The sequence below is a fragment of the Stegostoma tigrinum genome, chromosome 39 (genome assembly GCF_030684315.1).
Source record: "Stegostoma tigrinum isolate sSteTig4 chromosome 39, sSteTig4.hap1, whole genome shotgun sequence".
In the NCBI taxonomy this organism is placed as follows: domain Eukaryota; kingdom Metazoa; phylum Chordata; class Chondrichthyes; order Orectolobiformes; family Stegostomatidae; genus Stegostoma; species Stegostoma tigrinum.
Window position 1 is genome coordinate 16965006 of NC_081392.1, and position 15322 is coordinate 16980327.

The following is a 15322-nucleotide window of genomic DNA, read 5'->3' on the forward strand; positions in this document are numbered from 1 at the left end:
CATATCTTCTTGTTGGAATCACTGTTAAATTGTGTCAGAAAATGTTGCTGTGAAATGCCTTGGGATGTTTCATACAGCATTAGTGGCATTTTATAAATGCTCGTTATTACAGAACCACAATTCTGTAAACAACTGAAGTATTTGTCCTTTTCTTTCTCCTACCCACCACTCCTGTCTTAACTCTTTCTATTTTTAGTGCTCGGGTATACCAACCATCCACCACTGAGACAACAATAAATGTCGGTCCTTTGCAAGCTTTCATTGCTTCCAAAATTCAGCTGTGAGAAACGAATAAGAAAACAATAGAATTCAAACCGAAGTCCTAAAGCGTTGGCAGGATATCAGGCCAAAGTTTTAACATAACTAAACTAAAATTATTACCCACTCATTCCCTCCTACCTATTAAGATTTCAGTAAATTGCTCGCCAGCTTTTTTTTTGTACATCTGCCCAGAGAATTTTTGATCTTGGTACTTTGGAATCTCTTAGATTAAAAGTGCTGTATAAGTACAAGTTGTTGAGGGCAGTTATGATATTCTACTGTTTCTGAATGCTTCCTCAGGAGCCGCCTTTAGAAAATGCCCAGAGGCCAATTTATTGAAGCACTCGGGAGCTCATTCATTTATAATGTTGGTTTTTACAGTTATACAAGTGTTTGGATAAGTGGGTTGAGTGGCATATTGCATTGGTCAAAACCTATTGAATTTAGCCTGCTTCCATCCCAACAACAGCTGACCATCAGGTTAAATGCAAACACAGAAGTTAGAAGCAGGAGTAGGTCATTCAGCCTCCAGCTGTTGTGCCAATCGGTAAGATCATGGATGAGGTGATTATAACCTCAAATCTGCTTTCCTGCCAACCCCTAAGAACGTTTTACCCCCTTGTTTACCAACAATCCACCTCAACTTGATTTATCGTTCCTTGAATATTTTTAGGGTTTTATGATCTTCCTATCAGATGTGGGAGATCAGGGAGATTTTGACTGTTCCTGGAAACTATGTCTGCAGGAAGTGTAGTTGATTGAAAATTGGAATGGACCACATGGATCAGTTGGAGCAGCAGTTAGTGGCAATGAGGAATTTACAAGAATAGGGGGGTGTGATTGGCAGTTTCAGGAAGGTGGAGACATAATAGATACAGTCAGGTTGATCACCAAGAATGGAAGGAGAGATAGCCAGGTAGTGCAGGAATCTCTTGTGGCCATTCCCACCTCAAATAGGTATGCTGTTTTGGATACCATGTGGGGGCTGTCCTTTCAGGGAAGTATAGAACTGACTACTGTAATGAAGGGTATGTCAGGTTCCAAGCAATTGATTATAAAAGGGGTCTATCTAGTCTGGGGCATGGACTGATGTTTCTATAGTCGTTTGTGAGAGATCAGGATGGTGTGTTGTCTCCTTGGTGCCAGGATCAAGGATGTCTTGGAGTGAGTGTAGAATATTTTGAATGGGGAGATTGACCAGCAGAAGTTCATTGTGCACATTGGTACCAGTGGCACATGTAGGGAAAGGAATGAGGTTCTGCTCGGAAAATATAGGAAACTGGGTAGGCAGTTATAAAGTTGGTCCTTGAGGGTAGTAATATCTGGACTACTACTACTGCCACATGCTAGTGAGAGTAGGAATAGGAGGATAGAGCAGATGAATGTGTGGGTGAGGACCTGGTGCACGAGGCAAGGATTCACACTTTTTGGACCATTGGAATCTCTTCAGGGTTAGAAATGATCTATTCAAGAGGGATAGGGTGGGAACCAAAGCAATAGTGAGGAAAGGCAAAGGCTGGTACTGTAGGTAAGGGGAGCAAGTCCAATAGTCAAGGCAGGGAAGAGTAAGGCAGAGAACTGATTGTATGTGTAAAATTAATAAATTAAACTGTGTTTCCTTCAATGTAAGAGGCCTAACAGGTCAGGTAGATGAACATAGGGTATGGTTGGGAACATTAGCCAAAGAACAAGAGAAGTACAGTGCAGGAACAGGGTCTTTGGCCCTCCAAGCCTGTGCCAAACATCATGCCTTAGCTAATCTGAAAAACAAACTTTTTGTTCTTACTCGGCTCATGTCCCTCTATTTCCTCCCTATTTATGTAACCATCCAGGTGCCCCTCACGAATATGCCCACTTCTACCCCTACCTCCTCTGGCAGAGCATTCCAGGCTCCTGCCACGCTGCGTGAAAAACTTTTTTCCAATGTAAAGAGGTCAACTCAACAGCGTTGCAGACTGGAAAATTCCAAGATCCAGGACTGTGTGCTGAGGGACGCATTAAAGCTTGGGGCAGCTGCTGCCAAGGCACTGTGGGGAAAGACCACCGTCTAAAGTCTTTTTGCTGATGTATAATGGGAGTCCATTCAGTTATCAGGCCCCTCTCGGTGCCTTGAAGGATAATAAGTGGTTTTCCGCATAAATAGAAAATGCCTCTGTCTATGCATCTGTAGAGAAGTTCTGAGAAACATCGAAATTCTTGTGTTTTATTTGTTTTTTTCTCTGTAAAGATTGTACAGATCTGATTTAGAACATCCATATGTGGTTATAGATGATTTTATGAATAAAGTATACTTTGAAATAAAAATATACACAGTAATGGTATGAGGGACCAAAGGAGAAGTTATGTTTATGTAGTGCATTTCACAGCAAATGAGCAAACTTCCTTAGGTAGTCATTGTCATGTTTATAAATGCAGAGCTATTTGTATACCAGAGCGGTTGACAGTGATGAAACTTTCCAAGCTGTTCCAGTACAACTACAACACTAGTATCTCCCTGTGAAAATTGCCCAGGTTTGTCCTGTACACACAAAAGCAGAACAAATCCAACCTGGCCAATTATTGCCCCATCAGTCTACTCTCAATCAACAATAAAGTGATGGAAGGTGTCACCAACAGCGCATTCAAGTAGCACCTGCTCAATGATGCCCAGTTTGGCTTCTGCTGGGACTACTCAACTCCTGGCCTCATTACAGCTGTGGTCAAAACAGCTGAATTCCAGAGGTGAGGTGAGAGAGACAGCCAATGAGATCAAGCCTGCACTTGACTAAGTATGACATCAAGGAGCAAAACTGGAATAATTGGAAATTGAGGCAAAGTCTCCGCTGGTTTGAGTCATACCTGGCATATAGGAAGATGGTTGTGGATATTGACATCAGTCATTTCAGCTCCTGGACATCCCTGCGCAAGTTCTTCAGAGTAGTGTCCTAGGCACAACTATCTTCAGCTGCTTCATCAGTGACCTCCCCTCCATCATAAGGTCAGAGGTGGGGATATTTGCTGATAAGTGTGCAATGTTTAGAATCATGTGACTTATTGGATACTTAAGCAGTCTACATTCAAATGTAACAAGATTTGGACAATATCTAGGCTTGAGCTGACAAATAGCAAGTAACACCTGTGCCACACGTTTGCCAGGCAATGGGCACCTGCAATAAGACAAACAAACCACCACTTCTTTACATTCAATGATGTTACCATCACTGAATCCACCACGATCAACATCTTAGAGGTTACCATTGACAAGAAACTTGGTCTTAATTGGCACTGCATCCACCCCCTCCACCACTGACACTCAGTAACAGCAGTGTGGAGTATCCTCAAGATGCACTGCAGGAAATCACCAAAGATTCTTATACAGCACATTCTGAGTGTACAACCTCTTCTGTGAAAAAGGACAATGGCAGCAAATACGTGGGAACACCACCACGTGGAAGTGACCTGGTGGTATTATCATTGGACTGTTAATCAAGAGACCCAGGTAATGTTTTGGGGACCTGGGTTTGAATCCTGCCGTGGCAGATGGTGAAATTTGATTTCAATAAATGTCTAGAATTAGGAGTTTAATCATGACTGAATCCATTTCCGATTGTTGGAAAAATCCATCTGGTTCACTAATGTCCTTAGGGAAGGAAACTACCATGCTTGTCTGATCTGGTCTGATCTGCATATGACTCCAGAACCACAGCAATGTGGTTGACTCTTAACTGCCTGATGGACTATAAATGCTGCCTAGCCAGCGATGACCTCATCCCGTGAATGAATTAAAAAAGTTCCCTCCAAGCCACTCGTCATCTTGACTTGGAAATATATCACCTTTCCCTCAACCTCTGCTGAGTCAAAATTCTGGAATTTCCCTCCCTCACAGCATTGTGCATGTCCCCACGTCACAGGACTGCAGCAATTCAAGAAGTCAGCTCAGCACCACCTTCTCAAGGGCAACTAAGGACAGGCAACAAATATCGGCGCAGCAAGTGACACCCAAGTCTCACAAGTGAACAAAAGAAACATGAATAATTGTCTGAGGAACCTGATTTCATAAGATTTCACAAACTAGGGTTTTATACCCTGGAATAGGACCAGGGAACGTGGGATTGAGGCTACAAACATTTCAGGCAGCTCTTCTTGAATAGCGAAGCATGCTCAAGGGACCAAATGACCCTTAATTGTTTGTACCTTTATGAATTTAGACCATTAATGGTGATTTGGTTGGCTTCCAATACATTAAGAGGAACAGATGATATAGATGGAAAGTATTTGAGCTGGTTGAAGATGAGGGCACAGTCTAAAAATCAGAACCAAACCTTTCAGAAGTGAAGCTAAGAAACATTCCTACACACAATGGCAGAAGTTTGTAACTTTAATTGACAACTGGCATTTGATACAAAACCAATTTGAATTTCAATTATAAAATTGATAATAGTTTTAACAATGAAAATATTGAGCAGGGTGTAGAGGTGGATATGTGTATATTGAATTGTAGAACAGACAAAGGGTTAATTGACCTCCTGTGTTTTTTGTGACAAATAAATTGAAGGGAGGGGAATGGTATCTAAACTGAAAACAGCTCTGATGACGACTCATCTAGACTCCAAACATTAGCTTGCTCTCTCTCCACAGATACTGTCTGACCCACTGTGATTTCAAGCAATTTTTGTTTTCAGTACAGATTCCAGCATTTGCGGTAATTTACTCCTACCTGAATGATATCTAAAAGCTGATGAGGGAAAAAAGTAAACATTTTGAAAAATTGAACTCATTTGAAAAATCAGGCACAAAAAAATTGCTGAAGAAACTCAGAACTGGTAGCATCTGCAGAGAGAAACAGAGTTAACGTTTCAACTGGACTCGAAGAGTTCACTTTATCTCTCTCTCCATAGATGCTGCCAGTTCTGCCAAGTTTCTCCTGCACTTTGTTTTCGTTTCACATTTCCAACATCTGCAGTTCTTTATTTTATTTGATATGAATGTTCAGGTATCTGGAGAGCTTCATCCTTTGAATATCTTTCAATATTGGATTCTGCCTTGGGTCAATGTCAAGATATGATTATTGAATTAATGCAGGGTGTGACATTGAGGGAGGGTTCAGGTAGGCTCTGTGAAAGGGTCAGTACAGAAATGGTGGACTCAATGGCCTCCTGCGCTTTCCAAGACTCGCCGTTATCTTTGAGTCATGAGGCTCGCCTAATTGGTAAGATGACAAATGTTGGTGTGATTTTTAGCTAGTTAGTTCCCAACAGGGACCAACCTTTGGCCATGCAGCTCTGGTCTTGCACTGAAATTGCTCCACCCTCACAGTGACGTTAATTATTGGATTTCTGTAGAACTGAGCTGCAGGCGGAACTGCAGATCAACATTGGATAGATTCCAAACCCTGTCCAGTTTCCTTGTCTTCCTGCTCCTCGCCAACTTCTTGCGCCATGTACCGGATGCCTTGGAGCGGAGGGGGACACACTCCCGGTTTCTACGACAGCAGTTCGGTGTTGCGGAGGAATGCCGTCTTGTACCCCTGCCCCGGACCCGCTGAAACACCAGCTCCCCAGGCGTTCCCGGGAACAGCCGGCCTGTTTGAAGACCTGCACTTCCCAGCGGCCAACTCCTCGCTCCATGGCCCGTCAGGGGTCTCGCGGTATAACATTGCCATTACGCGGTGGATGAGGCCAGGGGTAAGCTCAGGTTGTATGGGACTAATCAATGATATGGATCAGCTTGGGCAAAGTGATATTGACCCCTTTGATGTATAGAATTATGAATTGGGATTTATTGGTGACAAGGTGAAGGCTTTGCACGCCTAATCAAACTACAAAAAGCAGAATGCAAATTTGAGTTATTGGAGAGAGCATTTTGAGCCCTATAATTTAGAACAAAATAATGATAATTGCAGGTATACTTGTCAGCTGGATGTGTTGGGAGGTGAGGGGTGAATTGAGACAATGTACAGTTTTAGGGGATATTTCTTACCTACTGGGCTTCGCGGAGAGACCTAGTGGCCTACTGCTGCTGATTCCGGTGTTCACATCAGTGGGATCTCCACACATGCACCTTGGGTGGGAATTGTTTTGTGGTGTCTGAATTTCCTCATCCAGAACCACAGGTCTAGTAAATCCTTACTGATCTGTCACCATCTGACATCCATATAGCTTTGCCTGCTGGATTAAACTGGAAATATTTGGGACCATGATGGTCATACCATTGCTTTTGTGATCACCATTGCCCTTCACTATTGTTGAGAGGAATTCTCTTCTTCCTGGTCATCAAATTAGCATCAAGTAGATACAGCACTTCTTTAATACTATCCATTCTATCAAATTCAGTTTCAATGATTGCTTTTCATTGTGTCTCTCTCTCTGGCTTCGCTCAATGTTAGTGAATTATGAAGGCCAATAGCTTTATAGACAATGACTGCAAGTGAAAAATGTACTTCAAAACCAGGTGGCAAATGCAAACTCCCATGAACATTAAAGTTGTCAAGCCTTCAGAATCGACCAGAGGATGGTAGATATATAGAACTACTGCCTGAGAGAGTGATGGAGGCAGGTGCTATAGTGACATTTACAAAGTATCTGGATGAGCACTTAAAATGCCAGGGCATAGGCTATGGGCCAGGTGCAGAAAATGGGACTGATGTAGTTTGGTGTTTGATGGCCAACATAAATGCTGGGCTGAAGGGCCTGTTTCTATGTTTTATGACTGTGACTCCAAGTTGGGTGCGCTGTGAAACAGCTAGCTATTCTCCATGACCTGGAGTCACTAGGAATTGAAGATTAATCTCCAATATGCTGCAGAGAGCATCCCTTCAGGAAAATCATTGACTTTTTAACATTTCCAGTTGTCAGTTTTTAAAGTATTGGATATTGGGTCAAATGCCTTAACAGAGCCAAAGATCATCGAAATGGGCAATAAACTGATTATCTTTATCAATTGCTGTGGGAATGCAGTGCATTACTGGATCAACATATCGCATATCCAATGGCAGAAGTGTCATAATGAAACCTTCCAGGAATGTGTTCAGCCACAATTCTAATGTGAGTAACTCACCTCCTGTCCACCGTTTACCAGGCACAAGTTAGGAGTGTGACAGAATACTCTGCATGCCTGCGTGGTTGCAGCTCGAGCAACATTGAGGCCTTTGACACCATCCAGGATAAAGCAGCTCTCTTGATTGAGTGACATCCAGTCACACTAACATTCACTCTCTTCACCAGTGCACAATGACAGCAATGTGTACCACCAGCAGCAGCACCATCTACGAGAATCGCTGCAGAAATTCACCAATGCTCCTCTGCAAACACTTTCCAAACCCATGACATCTATTGCCCAGAAAGGGCAGCAGATACATGGAACACTCTCTTGCAAATTCCCCACCAAGAAACACACTATCCTCACCACCTTAGAACTATATTCCTGCAGAGCTCCTGGGCCAGAATTCGAAAGCTCCGAGCCAAACAGCATTGTGGGTGTCCTTACATGCAAAGGACTGCAGCTATTTAAGAAAATTGTTCATCAACATCTTTCCCAGGGCAGTTATGGATGGACAATAAATGTTGGCCAGCCAGCAGTGCACACGTCCCATGAACAAAGAAGATAAAAGTTGGCAGCCTTAATACAGGTCAAGAAGATTGGCATCAAAGCATTGTACCAGTCTCACACAAAGGAGTGAAATGTGTTAACATGAACTGTTTTGGGCCATCACCTGTGGTAGAACAATTATATTCAGACAAATCAATTTGCTGTACAGAAGATCTGAGTAATTTGAGACATCATGCGGCAGGTGTGCTTTTGGGGAACATGTGATTTGAACCTATGGTTTCCATATAATGATGTTACCCATTGTCATCCCACCCCAGGGCTTGGAATGAGATGGCAATGGGTAATGTCATTATATGGAATAACACAAGATCCAGTCTAGGACTGGACAGGAGAGTGGGAGCTGTTGAATTAGCAGAAATTTGTAAATGGCGGGGATCCACTTACATTTTTGGGCTATGAAAGGTGCCCAGCAATATTCTAATTTACTCTGCTATATTAATGGAAACTGAAAATACTTAACAAAATTTGTGTAGAAGCAAATTGCAACACCCCATAGGCAACCCATTCTGCCAGTTAAAAAAGTCAAAATGTTCCCTCTAAAAATTGAATTTTAAGAGGTCAAAGCCTTTAGAAGGGAAACTGTGTGAGTGGCCTCCTTGATCACTGCGTGATTTGAAATACTAAATCAACACAGCCATGAATTGCTACAATTATTTTGTATGGATGTTTCCACAGGAAATGTGTGCCAATCCTCAGTTTATTGTTGATGGAGCCACCAGAACAGACATCTGCCAGGGAGCCTTGGGTGAGAACCAATGACCTGGGTTAAACTTAAATATGTTTTATCATCTGGGGTTACACACTGGGGAGTGTTTCAAACCGATACCTGTACGTTGAATTAGGCAGCAAAAGGCTGTAAGAGATATACAAAGGTTTTGTTGTAAGTTTGTAGTACGGCAGAGACATTAATTTTCACCTTCTGCTACTTGACTATTTTCCAGTCAATAAACTGACAGCCCCACTGGGGAAGAACTCAGCCTTTTTACTGAGAAAATAAATCCACCGCTAATTAAACCAAACACCTCATCAATCAACTAAACAATGAAGAAACGCTGTTCACTGGGGAAACAAGGGAGAGAACTGAATCAGAGTAATGTTGGAGGGGGGCATAATACAATCCAGCCCTGCGGTACCCCGCTGCTTTTATTTTGAAAAACACATCATCATCTAATCACCCAAATAACCAAGTAACAAATATGAACATAACTTAGATATTTATAATCAACTTATTCAGAGATCTTTTTACACACATCTGTGGAGCAGGTGAGGCTTGAATCTACATCTCTTGGCGTAGAAGCAGGGACATCACCGCTGCACCATAAGAACCCTGAAGAACTCCTCTCTTAAATGAGAATATCCAGTGAGCCTGTCCGCTTCTCAATAAACTCTGGAGCTGATCAGTTTAAGCCTTGTGGCGTAGTTGTGGTGTCCCTACCTTGGAGCCAACAGACCCAGGTTCACATTCCCATCTGCCCCAGAAATGTGCTGTAAAACAGCTGAACAAAATGATTAAAAATACCTTGGGCACATGATCATGTTCCATGCCTTTTAGATTGGCAGAGATTTTACTAGTTTTCTAAAATAGGTTTGAGCCTTGAAAGGCACTTGCACCTCTGAGTCTGACAGAGACTGGGTGTTTGGAAACTGAGCCCTGGGAAAACTGTTCATATGATGCTATAAACTGGATAACAATCCTTACTCCTCCAAAGGGAAATGTAGCGATATTTGACTCTGAGTATCTCTCAAACCCCCCGGCAGCAGTGGATTAGGAAGCCCCGATCTACAATGTCCTTCCATATTGAGGCTAGCTGACAGCAGATAGGGATGTTGAGGCACTGAGGTGAAGTGTAGCATCTCGACTGTGCTTAGACCCCCACAGAAAGTAAGTCAAAGCTGAAACATAGCTGTTATATTTGGACCAGTAACATTCTAGGCAATGCATTTACTCACTGAGCCATTAGCAGCATTCGGGCCACTACTGTCTCTGTTTTGGATCCTTCCTGCACTGATTCACATTTTCTGCCCTTCTTGTTAGGTGACTGCTGGTTTCTGTCAGTCATTGCCTGCCTCAGTCTCAATAAGCAGGTGATGGAACAGGTCATACCCCCAGACCAGGGCTTCGGGGAAGGTTACACGGGCTGTTTCCGCTTTAAGGTATATCTTAGTTTTGCATCTGTCCAGTATCTCTAATGTGCCAGTGTTAAATGTAAATATTCTGTCTAACAGACAGTACTGAGTGCTACCTTGTGCAGTGAGTAACACTCCTAACATTGAGTTTGAAGGTTATGGGCTCAGGTCCTAATCCAGGACTTGAGGGCTGACACTTTATGTAAGAGAGGTTATTGCTGCTGACATTCCTAATGTTTTGTCCGTCTTGTCATTTTCTAAGTTCTGGCAGTATGGGCAGTGGGTTGAGGTTGTGGTGGACGATCGGTTACCCACCGTGAACAACAAGTTGGCATTCCTTTATTCCAAAGATAACAATGAGTTCTGGAGCCCACTCCTGGAGAAAGCTTATGCCAAGTAAGTGTCCTGAGAATTGTGCTGTGCAATTAGTGGGTATATTGGCAGCAAATTGAAGATAGCTTAGCTTAGCTTGTATTGGAAAAGGTTATCCCTAGGATATGTTGAATGAGCAGTCCTTGTAGCTAACCATCGTGTGGACAATGCTATCTGTACAATTGCGCACCATATGACAGGTTTACAAACCCCATCCAGGTGGGAAATCCATTTGCTTTTCGAATGAGAAAAGTCTCGTACTATAGAAGATATAGTTTATTGTATGTTAGTCAGTACGAGTTTCACAGATTTACAGACATTGTTAAGGACAGTGAGGAGGACCTGGATGGTAGGCTTTATTCCTTTGGAAATCTTAAAGCTATTGGCTAACAATTCTGTTTTCCAATATAATCTTAAAGCTGTTCCCTGACAATTCTTCATGCCAACATAATTGTAGTTGGTATTCAAGGCACTCCTCACTGTAAGTCCTTTCAGACCACTGCACCTTTATATAAAGATGAGGGGATTATCCTCTGAGGAAGGATTGAGTAGACTAGGTCTACATCCCTTAGAGTTTAGAAGAATGAGATACAATATCATTGATCATTAAATTCTTGAGGGGATTGGTGGATTAGAACCTGAGACATTAAATTCCCTTGGCTGGGGAATCTAGAACTCAGGGCACTGTCTCAGAATAAGGGGTTCTTAAAACTGAAATGAGTTAGATAGTATAAAGTCGCTGGCAACCATGGTTCTGTTCCCCGGAAAGAGTCTGGGCTTTCATGAAAATTTGGTGAAAAGGCTTGAGACAAGTGAATAAAGTCAGGAAGGAAGAAACCTCCAAGAACCTTATGTGTTATAAGATGGTCTCATTTAACAAGCTGTTTCTGTACCCTGTTCCTTTAGGCTGAAGGGCTCCTATGAGTCTCTCTACATTGGTTACCCATTAGAAGCGATGGTTGATCTCACTGGGGGAGCTCCTGAATCATTTCAGATCAATGAGATGCCAAAAGATCTTTGGAAATTCCTGAGAAAGCTGCTAGAGAAAGGCTCAATAATTTGCTGTGCTAAACCGGTAATGGGTTAACCTGTTTCAGACAGAGTTCATAAAATAATGAGAGGGTTGTTCACTCATGTTCCCTCAAATCTACATTGACTCCAAGACCCACTTGTAATTTTAATTGCACTTCTGAAACATCTTGGGAATTTTGTTTTTAAACACACCACATATAAGCAAGATCTTGTCTTGTGCTGTCAAAATTCTGTAACCATAGGAAAAGGAGCAGGCCTTTCAGCCCCTTGAACCTGTTCCACCATTTAATGAAATCATGGCTGATCTGTGGCCTAACTCTATACACCAGCTTTTGGCCCATACTCCTTAAATTTATGTTAAGCAACAGGCCTTAAAACTAACAACTAATCTAGCATGAACTGCCACTTGTGGAAGAGAGTTCCAGACTTCTACCATCTTTTCTGTGTAGAGGTGCTTCCTAATAACTCCCCTAAACAGTCTGGTCCCTTTTATTAGACCATTCCCCCGGTTCCAGAATTCCCAACCAGTGGAAATGGTTTGTCTTTATCTACCCCATCTTTTCCTGTTAATATTTTGAAGACTTTGTTCTTAACTTTCTAAATTCTGGAGAAAACAGACATAATTTGTATAATCTCCCATCATTAATTAACCCCGGAAGTCTAGGTATCATTCTTGTAAACCGACATTGTACTCCCTCCAAGGTCAGTATATCCTTCCTAAGGTGTGCTGCCCAAATCTGCTCACAGTACTGCCATTAGAGGCCATGCTGTTGGCCTACCTTGGCCTGACACTCCCCATACCAGTCCCAACTCTCTCTAAGACATTACTCCCAGTCAGCCCTCCTAACACTTTCTCCTTTAACCTGCTGACATTGTATCACACGATTCTCTGTTTGTAACATTTTATACATTTAAATGCTTTGTAAGTGTTCCAGCAAGAGGTTCAGAATCTGAGTGTTAGTAAGAGGGAGTGGGGTATATTTTTGATCATTACAGTGTGTGTAAGTCTATTTTGGAATGGTCAGTGAGATGGAGTGGGGTATATCCTCTTAATAATTCAGTAAAACCTCAAACACAATGACAAGAAACAATACACCAATAATTAGGGCCCTTCAAAATATCCAGGAGTTCGAAGATATCAATTACTTTTTTAAAAATCAAAGTTACTACGTGTGATTTTGGTCAATAACTGTGATGAGAAAAAAAGTATAGCAAAGGTTTCATAACCTAATAGGTCATATTGTCTGTGCAGGGGCCAGTGGGTATATTAAATGAACAAGGCATCGTAACTGGACATGCGTATTCAGTGACTGGTGTAGACCAGGTAAGGTGCGACTGTAATCTGAATGGAAACCTTCTATAGTTCATATCTTTTTAACGAGCTGTGAGTCCTTGTGAATTCTGTGGCAAAGGAGTGAACTTGAGATCTTCTCCCAGCCTCTCAGTGTAATGCTCTATTGCTCTTTGGAGGACCTGGAAAAGTCTTCCTGCTGTGGTTTCTGTTTCTGTGTTGCTGTCGGTAGCAGGTTGGTCAAGACTAATAACAGGGCATTGAACTAGCTGCTCCAATGGTTGGCTGAATATCCCGTGATATGACACAGTGAAGAACTTAATTCTGCATCTTCTTGATGTTTCTCCAGTTCCCAAGCTCCCTCCAAAACATTGATTTGTTATGTTTAGGAGATGCCTACCCAGAGTTTCCAACATTCTCTGTTTTGGATGAGGTGCTAATCCCACGCTTCAGCTGTCCATTCAGGTGTGTGTAAAAAAAATTCCATGGGTCACTAGTTTGAGGAAAAGTGTAGCAATTCTCCTTGGCCAATATCTGTCTTCAACCAATATCAGTAAAGCAGATTCTTTTGGCCATTTGGTGGGATCTTGCTGTGTTCAGATTGGCTGCCGAGCCACCAACGCTTGGAAGTATAGAACCCTCCAGCAGAGGAAGTCACTACTTGGCTTGTTGTATCTCGACTGGACGGCTGGCAACAACCACAATGTTGCCACCCTTTCTCCATAGCCTTACAGATTTCTTTCCGTCAAATATTTATCCAGTTTCCTTCAGAAAGGTACACGTGAATCTGCTTCTGCCAGCTTGTTGGGCAGTACATTCCAGACCAAGGTGCTTCAATGAACTCAAAGAAAATCCTCCATATCATCTCTTGCTTTTCTCTTAATTCTCTGTCCTCTGGTTACTGTCCCTTGACTGAGTGGAAACAGTTCTTCCTTATTTATTTTGTCAGAACTCTGAGTTTGAACATCTTGATAACAATCCCTTAACCTTTATCTACCCTAAGAAAAACAAACCCAGCTTTTCTAGTCTCGCAATGTTAGCTGCAATCCTTAATTTCTGGTACTGTTCTGATAAATCTCTTTTGCACTCTCTCCACGACATTGACCCGCTTCATAAATGTCAATGCTTTTGTTTCTAGTAACTGCACTCAGTGGTTCTTCTCTGACTGTGGCATTTTCCCAGTTCTCAGTAACTTTTCTGTTGCATTTCGGTGTTGTTAGGAGTTTCCTGACTGAATCATTGCTCCTCCTTTCTTTTCTTTTGCAGGTTCAGGTGAAGACCAACAGGATAGAATTGGTGCGAGTTCGCAATCCTTGGGGGAGATTAGAGTGGAATGGGGCTTGGAGTGATGGGTAAGGACAGGGGTCTGAGGCTGTTTCGGGCCATTTAGATATCAGTTTTAATCTTCAAATATCACAACACCTCGTTATGCTTTTTCTTTCGATTTGATACTAAGTGGCAAAGTTTAATGGGAAACCTTTAAAAGCCAACAAAGAGGTTGCACATTTAAGGCAGCGATGAGAATAAATTTCTTGTCTCAAAGGCTGGTGAATCAGTGGAATTCTTTACCGCAAGGGCTGTCAAGGCTGGGTTGTTAAAAATGTTCAAAGGCTGAGTGCAACAGATTTTTAATCTGTGAGAGAATCAAGAGTTAAGGGGAAAAGGCAGGAAAGCAGACTTGTGGATTATCAGATCGGCTATGACAACATCGAATGGCAGAGGTGATTCGATGGGCTGAAAGGCCTGCTTCTGCTCCTACGTGTTATGGTCTTTCTGCAGCTGGAGGGTCATTAATGTGTGTATTGCAAGACAGAACTCTCTCTGAGTGATCTGTTCGTGGTTTGTTTGAACTGACTCCAAATTACTGTTATATAGGTGAAACATTCTTCGTGCGCAGCATTCTGCAAAGTAGTCAATATGATTACAGGTAAAACATGCAGCTAGAATTTTAGCATGTCCACAGAACATCCCGTTGGAAAGGTTTACATAGAACATTACAGCACAGTACAGGCCCTTCGGCCCTCGATGTTGTGCCGACCTGTCATACCGATCTCAAGCCCATCTGACCTACACTATTCCATGTATGTCCATATGCTTATCCAATGACGACTTAAATGTACCTAAAGTTCGCGAATCTACTACCATTGCAGGCAAAGCGTTCCATTCCCTTACTACTCTCTGAGTAAAGAAACTACCTCTGACATGTGTCCTATATCTTTCACCCCCCTCAATTTAAAGCTATGCCCCCTCGTGCTCGCCGTCACCATCCTAGGAAAAAGGATCTCCCTATCCACCCTATCTAACCCTCTGATTATTTTATGTTTCAATTAAGTCACCTCTCAACCTTCTTCTCTCCATTGAAAACAGCCTCAAGTCCCTCAGCCTTTCCTCATAAGACCTTCCCTCCATATCAGGCAACATCCTAGTAAATCTCCTCTGCACCCTTTCCAAAGCTTCCACATCCTCCTTATAATGCGGTGACCAGAACTGTACGCAGTACTCCAAGTGCGGCCGCACCAGAGTTTTGTACAGCCGTAGCATAACCTCTTGGTTCCGGAACTCGATCCCTCTGTTAATAAAAGCTAAAACACTGTATGCCTTCTCAACAGCCCTGTCAACCTGGGTGGCAACTTTCAAGGATCTGTGTACATG

General features: G+C 42.4%; 1 protein-coding gene across 2 annotated transcripts in view; it reads left to right on the forward strand.

Annotated features, from left to right (window-relative positions):
• The first annotated feature begins 5585 nt into the window (after positions 1–5585).
• The window catches only part of LOC125447762 (calpain-3-like), a 32232-nt gene continuing 22495 nt past the window's right edge, over positions 5586–15322 (forward strand). For both annotated transcript variants that reach the window (XR_007246600.2, XM_048522454.2), the window contains exons 1-7: positions 5586–5924; positions 8524–8593; positions 9884–10002; positions 10238–10371; positions 11254–11422; positions 12632–12703; positions 13937–14022. Coding sequence is in view for 1 of the 2 variants with exons in the window: in XM_048522454.2 (XP_048378411.1) it covers positions 5679–5924; positions 8524–8593; positions 9884–10002; positions 10238–10371; positions 11254–11422; positions 12632–12703; positions 13937–14022 (896 nt within the window). In the remaining variant the exon portion in view is untranslated. The remainder of the gene's footprint in view (positions 5925–8523; positions 8594–9883; positions 10003–10237; positions 10372–11253; positions 11423–12631; positions 12704–13936; positions 14023–15322) is intronic.